Source organism: Rhinolophus ferrumequinum, chromosome 19 (assembly GCF_004115265.2).
Source record: "Rhinolophus ferrumequinum isolate MPI-CBG mRhiFer1 chromosome 19, mRhiFer1_v1.p, whole genome shotgun sequence".
Lineage (NCBI taxonomy): Eukaryota > Metazoa > Chordata > Mammalia > Chiroptera > Rhinolophidae > Rhinolophus > Rhinolophus ferrumequinum.
In genome coordinates, this window is record NC_046302.1 from 17,899,661 (window position 1) to 17,911,697 (window position 12,037).

Here is a 12,037-nt window from a genome sequence, read left to right on the forward strand (position 1 = left end):
AAGAATGAATAGTTAGAAATACATGGTACTACCTTAATATCCAATGGCTTTGTATGTGTATTAGAAATGGTAAAACTGTTCTGCTCTTTAAATAGTTTATAACATATATGTCCACCCAATTTGTCACAGGAGTGTGGTTTATTTAATAAGTGACTCGTTATCACAATCTGAAAACCAGAATACTAGGTAAAAATACGTGCGGGAAGAATGTCACTCATCTTCATATAGCCTCAGGTTAGACGGCTTCATGTCAGAACACAACTTTTCTTTGTAGATTACAGATTCTTTGCAGTTTTTTCCCCCTGCGTCTAAGAATATACAAAATTGTCACAAAACTTGAAATAATGTTACGGGAAAACATGGCTAAATTTAAGAAATCTGGCTTAGAATGCTCTGAAATGTTATTGCTAAATGAATCTTCGAAGAAAATGAATTCCTTTACTGGAACAAAAGTAATTTATTATGCATTTCATGGGTGTCTGCCAAAAGAGTTACTAGAATATGAAGAACTAATGGATATGAATTAAATACACTCTGTTAGCTCTGTTCATGTTTAGACCTACCTGTTAATTTTCTCTGAAATTTTAATAGCTTAAAAAAGCATCTCCAAAGACAGGTGTTGGCATGTATGGTAATTCATAATTCTGCTACTTATCACACCAGCCCAGCACTCAGAATTTGTGAGACTGAGCACAAAGAGATTATTTTATTGACCCCAGGTTTTAAGAAAGATTTGAACAAATAAACAAGTATTGATTTTGAATGTCCTTTTGGAGTCTCATGAGTAAACAATTCCGAGTCACTATCTGATGATGTTTAAATGCTGATTTACGTGGTGCGTCGTCCCTTTTGGTAGTTGTTCACATCCATGGTTTATTTCACCAGAGCTGGGGCACACACTCCAGTATCATTTCTATCTTATTAAGCACAAATACTTTTAATTTAAAGCTCTCATTAAGTTTAGTTGCTTGATTGATGGGGTAGCCTGGATATGGTCTGAAGTTTATTCTGGGGGTTCGGTTCACAGAGTAGCAGCTGGAAGGAAACAGATTCAGGCAGCCAGGCACTTAGCTGCTGCTCTGTGTGTGACTATAGTAAGCTGCCAAGGTTTTGTAAAGCCTGTTTTCCTCCTACTAAAGGGGGAAAGTAATTCCTACCATCTGGCCCTTAGGAGTATGGCGTAGCATAAGTGGGAGATGCCTGCAGACCTCTTTGAAGCTTAAGAAGAATAGCACTATTTAAATTTAATCTTGGGAGTTAATAGTGATGTGCTTTATTTCCATGGCATTTTTTTTTTTTCATTCCAAGACATTAGAAATAAATCCTTGCTTTCCTAATGGGGGAAATTTAGAGACATAGAGCTATTGTATTAACAAAGTAACCATTTTTTTTAAAAAAAAACCTAATTTTATTTATCTGATAGCAGCAATTTTTCATTCCTTATGATATGTAGTACTTTCTTGTAAATGCTGTTTGGTCCTTGGACCATGGTATGCTTTCTCTAATGGAGATGGTGAGATTCAGATGCTTGTCCAATCTCTTGAAAAGCCAGATCGTAATTCACCAGGTTTTAAATCTTGCTTCAGGATCCTTTACCACTTAATTTGAAGACTGGAAGAGTCATTCATTTTGATTAATTTCAAAAGAAAAGCCTTTTCTTTAGTGTGCTGTGACTATGAGTTGTAGAATAAACCTACACCCCCGCCCCCCCGCAGTTTATATTTGTACATCAGTATTTTACTGACAATCCCAGAATACTTATAAACGTTGGGCCCTGCCTTTCTTTACCACAACCTGCTTGCTGTTTGAGCATATATAAATGTGTAAAACAATTTGCTCTTTGGACCAGAGTAGGTTGTGTGTAGAATTGTTCTCTCCTTGAAAAGGCAGCATCCTGGGGTATGAATATAACCTAGTATACTCACACCCAGAAGGGGCAGCCAGCGAGCTCTCCAGTAAGGAATTTGTTTGTTAAATGACAAAAAAAAAATAACTATTCTGCTAAAAACTGAGTTAGGTGATCAGCTGAGGTGACTATGACTCTCCCTTCTTGTGAGAGAAGGTGCTCGTATCCTCTTGCTTGGTTTGAGCTGTTATGGGAAAATTAGAGGGTTTTGTTGTGATTGACGATTCTCACATGTCTGGGTAGAGACAGACCTTTGTGTGTTTGTGTACCTTCCTTGTATGGCCTCCTAAATTATTACTGAATCACTTTTATGTCAGGTCCTATTACCTCCATCCAAACTGAAACGAGTGTTGTTTTTGAGGTGGAAATTTAGATTTATCTGAAAGTCTTTCTCTTTTGTTGGAACTTATGTATAGTTTTATTTTTGAGGAAGGCAGCTGTAAAGCCCTGCGAGAATCTAACCTAAGAGGTTACAAAAGCAGAGAAGAGAGCTTTGGCAGTGACGGACTGCTGGCTTCCCCTCACACAAGAAAAAGCCGTAACCACAAACTTTCTTAGATGTGTCGGAAGGACAGATCAGAGGCCATGAAAGCCCACAGTCTCAATTCGAGCTAAGACGGCAGTATGATCATCATCAAAGTCTTATGCTCTGGAAATGATCACACACTCATCCTCAACCTGCCTGGGGTGCAGTGTTTTGTTTTTTCAGATCGAGCCTGCATTAAGAGAGGTTATAGCATGGAGGACTGAGTACATCCCAGTCGACTTTCTTTTTTGGTTTTCTTCCTCAAAAATGAAATGTATGTTTATAATTCACAAGCCAGAGAACCTGTTATTCTGGACAGGCTGTGTCCTTTAAGGGTTTCCTTTGCTCGGATATGTTACCTTTCCAGAGTTGCCTAGGTGGGCATCCCCGCTGGAGGTTGTCTGGGTCTGCCTATTAAGGGATATGTGGAGTAAAGGAGAAGAAAGAGAACTGACTCAGTTGGTGAGCCAACTGTGATTGAGAACTTGCTGGGTATTAACTACATTGAGTGTATCAAATCAGAAATCCTTGAATTTTCAGATATATGTCTGAAAATGAAGAAAGGCATATCCTCACAGGAAAAAAAAAATCCAGTGATCTAAAGATGAACTGTGCCTACTTCACAGGCTAGTAGATATTTTCCATGTCCTGGTCTGCAGTAGCCAAGTTGTCCCTGAAGTCATTTATTCCTTTAGGAGGGAGTTTTCCAGCCCAGCTGCTGTGCTGCCGGTCGCTAGTCAGTTGTCTCCCACCTACACTGGCCTGCGTTCAGTACTAAGCCCAGGCTGGGTCTGATGCTGATAACACATTTTTTTCAACAGGAAGTGCTTCCATTTTCAGTTGTCTGTGGGAGGGTGGAGGGCAGATAAGCTGTGAATGGAAACACAGAACAGATTTCTGCTCCACCCTCATATTGCACTTTGATCAGAGAAAGGGAAGACCTCCGCCTGCCTGTGCTGCCCTCGGAAAGGAGGAAGGATGGTTCAGTTGTGGGCATTCCCAAGCGCTCTTCTCCACTGTTGTTCAGAAACAATTGATGGATTAGGTTTGTTTCGGTTAGTGAAGTGCCTGCTTTGGCTATGGTGAGATGTCTGCGATCTGAACTAAAGTCCTTTCAAGGGTTTAACTAGATGTGGGAAGACATATGAACCAATTGAAATTTATACTTGTATTTTGTATGTGTGTGTGTACTGGGTCCAGGGTCGTCATAAGATTTCTCTGATTTTCTCCCCAAATTGTACTGATTCTCAATAGGTAGCTCTTGAATATCACCAATGAGGAAAGGCTCTTAAATGAATAATGATATGACAAGCCAGGTTTCTTACGGAGTTGTGCCAATTCTAGCCGTCTACAGTTAGAATACCAGTTTCAAGAGCTTAAGTTACACTGGTGAAGCCATGTAGTGTGTTTGCTGTTTAACTGATGTGGAACCATGTTTCACATGGGCAGGGCTGGCCAGGTTCCAGCCTATGCCTGGTGGCTGGAGGTGAGTCTAAGGCTGTAGGAGGCCCCTTCTGATCCTCTTTTCTCTCTGGTGCCTCCCTATTTGTCATGCTACTTCGTCCATGCTGGCTTATCTGTAAAGTGCTTGTGCCCGTGTTTCTGGTGCTGGTGTATTCTACTCTTCCCCTAAAGTTAGACTATACCATTTAATGAAAATGTTCAGAGAAAGGCATAGGTGGCTAATAGGTTGGGTCCTCTCAGATGGTCCCCCATGCCCTCTTGGGCACCCTTGAAATACTCCTGTGTTTGTGTGTGCATAGACAAGTTGTAATTATGACATACTTAGAATTTATATCCTGCTGTTTTTCACTTACTGTTGCATTACAGAATATTTTCCATTTTGCTACGTGAGCTTATTATTTTTAATAATTGCATAATAGTTCATTAAGCGGATGTACCTTGCTTTTCCAAACCATCCCCATATTATTAGGCATTAGATTATTTCCATGGTTTCCGCTATTATAAGTAAACCTGCAATGGAGGTCTTCCCATGTGGGGCCTTTCCCTTCCTTTGAATTCTTTCCTTATAATACATTTCCAGAAGTGAAATCACAGAGCTAAGTAGAGTATAAAATTCCTGATGGCTCTGCAAACTGTAACTGCCTCCTAAGGCCTGTACCAGAATAAAGCCCCACCAGCCATGGGTGAGAGTACTGGGGTTACCAGTTTCATGAGATCTCGTCATTATGATCTCATTATGCACCGTTACATAAAAAAATCTTAATTTATTACAATAAATCTTAATTTATTGTTTATTGGTACAAGTGACATACATTGTAGTTTTACATTGTAGTATTTCATGTTTAAATAGTGTATCCCCATTTACACGTAAGGTTCTCAAGTTTTAGGCATAAGTACTTGCTCCATTTTTTTTTTTATGAGAGACTCAGATGTTACTTTTGATTTCAAATGAGCTGGTATTTTTTTTTTAAGAGCTCATCACTCATGTAATTTGGGGTTTGCCTGCCATTTGACAGTAGGACTCTCGGCTTGCCATACAGTTTAATATTGTTGTCTGGACAAAGACAATAGGTATTTCAACTGGTAGCTTTTGGGATTATTGCTCAGGTGTAAGAATAATATTCAAGTTATTCAGATTTCTTTAAGTGGCTTATTTGGAAAAGGGGCAGTGAGCCTTTTAAAGGGCTGCGGAAGCACCATTTTTTTTGGTGAAGAGCTGTCAGTAACAATTAGAATAAGGTCATCATTGAGGTGGTTTTCACTTAGTTATGGATCAGCTCCCATTGCTGTTCCCACCCAATGATGGCAGTAACTCACCTGGCGAAGGATGGAATTGGGAGATTTGATTAGGTCTATACTCCTTAACAACAATAATAAAATACTAATAGTATGGTAGTGTATTCGTATGTAGTCTTTACTATTGTCAGACATTGTTGTAAAGGCTTTACATATATTAACTAATTTAATTCTTGCAACACCTTTATGATATAGGTGCCTCTTTTTATTTCCATTTTCTAGTGAGGAAACGGAGGCACAGAAAGTTCTGGGTCAGGCTTTCTCGTTTACCTCTCTCCCACATTGTCTCTTTTGACTCCTTTGCTTAACCTTTCTGTTTTAGCTGGCTTTTCTTGTGAGCAGGCCTCCCCATGTCCTGCATGCCTCCCGTTCTAAACACCCTTTCCTCACCTGATAACAATAGCTTACCTTTATGGAAATGTTTAATGTGGCAAGGCCTCGGGCTGATGCTTCTACAAATATCTCTACAAATATTCTACAAATATCTTCTACAAATATCTTCTACAAATATTCTACAAATATTCATTGTCACAACCATTCTTGAGGTAGGTAAGACAAGGGCCAGTTACTGAGGTGAGCATACTCAGTAAGTGGCAGAACCAGGATGGTACTTATAGCCCACGATTATCCCCACCATGCAAGCTGCCCATGGCTGTTTCCCAGGAATCCTTTCTCCTCTCTGATTCCTTTTTTGACCTCTTGCCCCATCTCTCTGTCTCAGTCACGCATTTATCATTCATGACAGGCAGTTGAGCAGTCTTACTTTTGAGTGTATATGTGTCCTGGCTTCTCATGTAGCCTGGGAGCTTGTCCAGGGAGCGACTATCTCTTTGAGTCCCAGAGCCCGGCTCTCATGGATACCTTGCTAATGTGCCTTGTTGCTGGCTTGTGGTGACGACAGAGCACTCTGCTATCTCTGCACTTCTGGCCATTTGAGGTGGGCTGCTTCCTGGGCCAATCCAGGCACCCTCTTCATTTCAGAGAATCACACTTGCTGTGCTGAAAGTCAGATTTAGTTAGATAAATGAAGATGTGCTTTTTTTGGGGGAATAAATAGCCCAATACAAAGTTGGGTGTGGCACACATCATTTGTAAAGGAACTCACCCTTTCTACGCGTTGTTTGATAGCTAAGGAAAAGTCATTTTTTAATTTAATATCACCCTTTTGTGTATTTCCTTGGGGTTTAAATCTGGATTCACGTTGGCTTTGCTCATAGTGGAGGTTCTGGATGGACGGGGTAAAGTTAATACTATATTTATACGTGTAACAAAGTCCATCACTTCAATGTGTTTGACAGAATTATTTCAGCTATTTCAAAATTTTCACAAGATTCTATTTAAAATTTTAGACATCTCAATGACTTTGAAATTTGCTGTTTTATGGACCCAAATCACTTGGTTTAAGTCTTTAAGTTTGTGTTATTTAAAAAGAAGTTTGGGGGCCAGCTGGTTAGCTCAGTTGGTTAGAGCTCAGTGCTCTTAACTACAAGGGTGCCAGTTTGATTCCCCACATGGACTACTGTGAGCTGCACCCTCCACAACTAGATTGAAACAACTACTTGACTTAGAGCTGATGGGTCCTGGAAAAACACACTTAAAATAAATACAAGTTAAAAAAAGTAATAAAATAAAAAATAAAAAGAAGTTTGGGCGTGGTGCTTTTGTTGCTGGATTTTTACAAACCCTCATTTTTGCTAAGAAAGGGAAGGGTTCGCTACATGCAGAGGGGCTGGATTTGATCTGTCCAGTTGGGAAAGAGTTGGGATGGGCAGGTACCGTGTTTCCCCGAAAATAAGACCTAGCCGGACAATCAGCTCTAAAGCTTCTTTTGGAGCAAAAATTAATATAAGACCTGGTCTTATTTTACTATAAGACCGTGTCTTTAATATAATAATATAATATAATAATAATATAATATACTATAATATAATACAATACAATACCAGGTCTAATATAATATAATATAATACTGGGTCTTATATTAATTTTTGTTCCAAAAGATGCATTAGAGCTGATTGTCCGGCTAAGTCTTATTTTCGGGGAAACACGGTAGGAAGTCACATGGTCAGACCTCTTGAAGTCCCACCTCCCAGCCCTATGAGGTTGTTGTGAAGATGAGAGAGAAAACCAGATTTTATCTAAGGAAGAGTAAGACCACATTTACTTCTAGGCTCTTGAGTGGAGCCGAGGGAATTGGGTGTACCTTTCGTTCAGTTCGGCCTGTGTCTGGTGCCATGTGTGTCTCTGAAGTGAATGTAGCATCAATTCAGCCTGACACATGTTTTAAGGATTTAATGGGATTGTGTATGTAAAAAAGGAATGCATTGAAAAGTACAAAATGTTCTACCTGTGTCAAAAAACAAATATCCAGTAATTTATGGTACCCTGAAAGCACGAAGGAAATAACAGGCTTCTGAGCTTTTAGAAGGAAAGGGGCATGATTAAAAAGTATGTAATTATGACTAGATTTTTTTCTTAAAAAGTCAAATGCAACTGTTTTCTCAAACCATAGTCTAAACATGATCTTAGTTGTTTTGATTTGATTCTACTGAATTATATAATGTTTTCTATTTGGTCTTTCTCATTTGGGTGGAGGGAATGAATGAAACAAGAGAAAGGTGATCTTTTGCTTCAAGAAATAATTGCCATGATCATGACAGATATAGGATGTTTTTTATTTATAATGGGGTCTGCTTCAAACATAGCCTGTTCTTCTTGGAAAGAATTAAGGTAAATGAGGTAGATATTAAACCTGTGTATGCATGGGTTAATTTTCCATGAAGTCAGTGCTCAAAAATTTCATTTATCAGGCCTTGCTGAACTGTGTAGCTTTCCTTTTAAGACTTTGACATAACTGCTAAGCCGTGTGTGTGTGTGTGTGTGTGTGTGTGTGTGTGTGTACAGTGCGCTGCACTTTCTCTTTGGAAATGATTAGATTGTGTGGGCATCATTAGGGCCTGTGTACCTATGTGGTGTGGCTTGTTTCACTGTCAGAGATCTTAGGGTTTGGCACTTTTTACAAATAGCCTTCCTCCAATTCCTTGTCTGCTGTTGTCCAGCTGTGCATCTTGCCGGTTGGTTACTTCCGCGAGTCCCGAAGATAACGGGAATGTTTCTGAGAGCTTAAATCTCTCAAGTGAGGTCAATGGCACTGCCCACCTCATTTGTCCCTACGTGTTTACCTAGCAAGAGTAGACCACTGGACAAATATATTGATAAATCTCTCCCCTTCTTTTTCTCCTCTCTGCCCACCTCTTCTGCCAGGCTGGTGCCCCGGTGATGTCTGGAGCGGGAGAAAGCACTAACCCCGACAACAGTGAGCTCAAGTACTCAGGTCAAGATGGGCTGTACATAGGCGTCAGCCTGGCCTCGCCGGCCGAAGTCACATCGTCCTCGGTGAGACAGGATTCGTGGTGCGCGCTCGCCCTGGCCTGAGCCCGCTGTTGGGAGCGGGAGGGCCCTTGGGACCTGCGGTGATTCCGTCCAAACCGGGCGAGTATGCTGACGGAACATTCCTCTGACGCGTGATTTCCGTGCCTTTATTTTGAAAGAGATGCATTTCCCGAGAGGCTTGCTCTGCCTTACCACCCAGTCCCTGCCAATGAAGAGCCAGGGAGAAGATGGAGCACATCTGGGGAAGGGCCAGTGCAGCCCACAGCACGTCACCACCTCCCTGGCCACGGCCACGGCCACTTGCAGCCAGCCTGCCTCTGGGTCTGCCAGGGGATTCAGTGTCCACTGTGCCACTTCCAGAAACTGGGACTAGGACTGGGGCCTTGCCTGCTAAGGGACATTGAGAGAGATTTTTAAAAAAGGTTTTATGTGTATTGCCCCAAATCATGTGCTTCTTCTGATCGGTTTTGGTTATTCCAGAATTTCTTCATACCTTTTCCACACCCAAATTTCACATGCGTTCATGGAGAAGACCATTTGAGGCCATTTGGTACACACCTCTGGAGGCTGAGTCGGTTCATGAGGTCTCTTGTCAAAAATATTACTCAGTTTGCAAGACTGCATTATAACTGTAACGTACACTGTGACTGAAGTTTCTCAAAGTTCATGTTGTGTGACTGATCTGAAAAGTCAGTCGAAATTTGTAAACAGGGTAGCAAACAAGATATTTTTCTTCCATGTATACAATAATTTTTTTAAAAAGTGCAATTTGCGTTGCAGCAATCAGTGTTAAATCATTTGCATAAGATTTAACAACATTTTTTATAATGAATGTAAACATTTTAACTTAATGGTACTTAAATAATTTAAAAGAAAAATGTTAACTTAGACATTCTTATGCTTCTTTTACAACTACATCCCATTTCTCTATTTCCGATTGTTAAAAATATTTCAAGAACAAATCTTCTCTCAGGAAAATTGCCTTTATCCATTTGTTAAGAATTTTTATACAAGAACACCAGTATCCTCCCTTTATTTTACTGTGGAATATGTGCTGGAAAAATTGCAACAAAACTTTACTACCTAACAGACAACATTTGTAAATACTCTAGGCATCTGTACACACTATGATGGAATCTCTATAGTGTGACTAACCCACAGGCAGGTTGGTTTACATTAACTTTTTTAAAAATGGGATGTCATATGGAAACCTATTTCACCAGAGTTTTAAAAATAAAAAGGGTATTGTTTTGTCTTCTGTACAGTGAATTCCTTCCCTTTTAGTTTCGTTTTGATACTGTATGTGGCTATAGATATTCATATAAACAAATGCATGTGACATTTGCAAATTGCCTTACGGCCTTCCTTTCAATGAATTGTACTTTTGGAGCTGTTTTATACCTTGGTTTATTTGAAGTTGGCACATGGAATTACTGCTTTCAGTTTGCATTGGGGACAATTTTTATAAGTGAAAGGGATCCAGTATTATGACATTATCTAGATTATAAACATTTTGTTTAGGATCAATCCTTAAAAACATTTTAAAAACTCAGAGTTTCTTTCTCTCTGAATGAAATATGCTGTATGGCCCAGAAACTGTTTCCTTTTTAGTTCTTCCCTTTTGCAAAGTGTCACTAAGTCTCAAAGCTCATCTGAGCTTGGAAGTCCTTATGCTCACCAGAAGACGTAATCTGAACAGTCTCTGTTTTTCATTGTTTGGTGGATTTCAGGAAATCAGGAGGCTGTTCCACTACACAATATGGTGGCATTTTATTCTGGCTCCTGAAGTGTGGGGTGTTTTTGACTTCTTTTCATGTACTGATTATAGCCATTCTATGGGGTCCAGTCTGAATCTTTCAAGAGATGGGAAGTGTTCTTTTGTGGTGGGGTGATATTGGAAGTCAGACTCAGGGCTGAGGTGTGTGTCCATGTCTGGGGAAGTCACTGCAGCCCACAAGCACCCTGAAACCAAATGGGAGGCTAGACCAATGGGTAAGAGTGCTGCATCTGGAGTCAGACCATTAGGCTTCAAATTCCTGCTCTGCATGCACCAGCTCTGTGACCTTGGGCAAATTATCCGACTCATTTTTCTCACTTGTAAAATGAGGCCAGTAACATAACAGGATTAAATCAGAGTCCATGTGAAGAGCCCAGCGCAGGGCCTGGCACTTAGTAAGCATTGAGTGTTGACTTTGAAGGAGCTCTTACCACATGGGTGTTTGGAATGTATTACTTCCTGTGGAGAATCAAAAGTTTATGGTCTGAGAGTGTGATGTCCCTTGGCTCACCTGTACTTCTTCAACAAGGCTGGGGCGAGTGAAACGAGGGATCCTGCCCCCCCAGTCCTGGGGGTGGCCGAGATAGATGGGGAGGATGCTTGAGAGACACTAGTCTGAGTTCAGCTGATTGTTTCACAGAACAGGGCTGGTTTGACAGCAGAAGAAAATTATTATTCCCTCATTTTCCCCCCTCCCTCCTCTTATGGTTCTCATTACTTTGAGTGCTTTCTGGAGGGTTGGCAGTTGTTAGAGTTAATAAGCTTTGATTGGAAAATGAATTTGTCTTATTGGGGCTTACAAATGATTGGAGTGTGTGTGTGTGTGTGTGTATATATATATGTATATGTATATATATATTTTTTTTTTTCTGGGGATGGTCACAAATATTGCTACTTCTAATCCTAAAATGCCATTAGGTTGCTAAATAAAGCTTCTCTTTTTTCTTTAGAACTCAAAAGGGAAAGAATTCTAGCTTTCATGAAATAAGTTACAAGAGGCAGAAGGAGACGGAAGGGGCTTCTTGTAGCCTGTCCTAATGCAATGAACTCCACTAATCTGGGCTTTTTCAATGGTAACTCTCTCACCTGTGATTGTATAAAGCAGAAGTTTGATAATTTGTTCCAAACACAATCTCTACCCCTCCTTCAAAGTATGACATACAAAAAACGAGTCATAATAGGGAGTGCATTTACACAGATGGTGCACCTCTGCTTGAAGAGTTCTTAGACCTATTACTGTGGGTTGCAGGATTTATGTCCTCTGTCACCCATGGCTGATTTTAGGCCATCTTACATAACCAAAAGCTCTGTCTGGGGTTTCTCTTCAGGGTCACTTCGTGTTGTTTCCTGGTGCCTATGGGAGGGTCAGGAAAGCAAAGGGAGCCATTCATTTCCCCCTGCAAATAAATTAACTTCTTGCTCATGGGAAATGTTTTCCCCAGTCCTTGGAAATTTGATGTAATTTTAGATCATAGATAAATTAGCTGCTGGGAGGGCAACATAGCAAGTCTTTGGTGGCTATGCCAGATTCCAGGCTGCTTTCAATTTGGGGCAGTGTGGTGGCTTCGGTGCATTAAGTTCTATGCCCCCACACTGTCCACGGGGTCTTTGGATCCCTGTGACTCTAAAAAGGAAATACTAGGTGTGTATGTGAGTGTTGAGGGGGACGTTTGGA

General features: G+C 40.5%; 1 protein-coding gene across 2 annotated transcripts in view; it reads left to right on the forward strand.

Annotated features, from left to right (window-relative positions):
* Positions 1-10,057, forward strand: part of GATA6 (GATA binding protein 6) — a 29,757-nt gene extending 19,700 nt beyond the window's left edge. For both annotated transcript variants that reach the window (XM_033087573.1, XM_033087574.1), the window contains exon 7: positions 8,457-10,057. In XM_033087573.1, coding sequence (XP_032943464.1) covers positions 8,457-8,627 — 171 coding nt within the window. In that variant the 3' untranslated portion in view covers positions 8,628-10,057. The remainder of the gene's footprint in view (positions 1-8,456) is intronic.
* Positions 10,058-12,037: the final 1,980 nt, after the last annotated feature.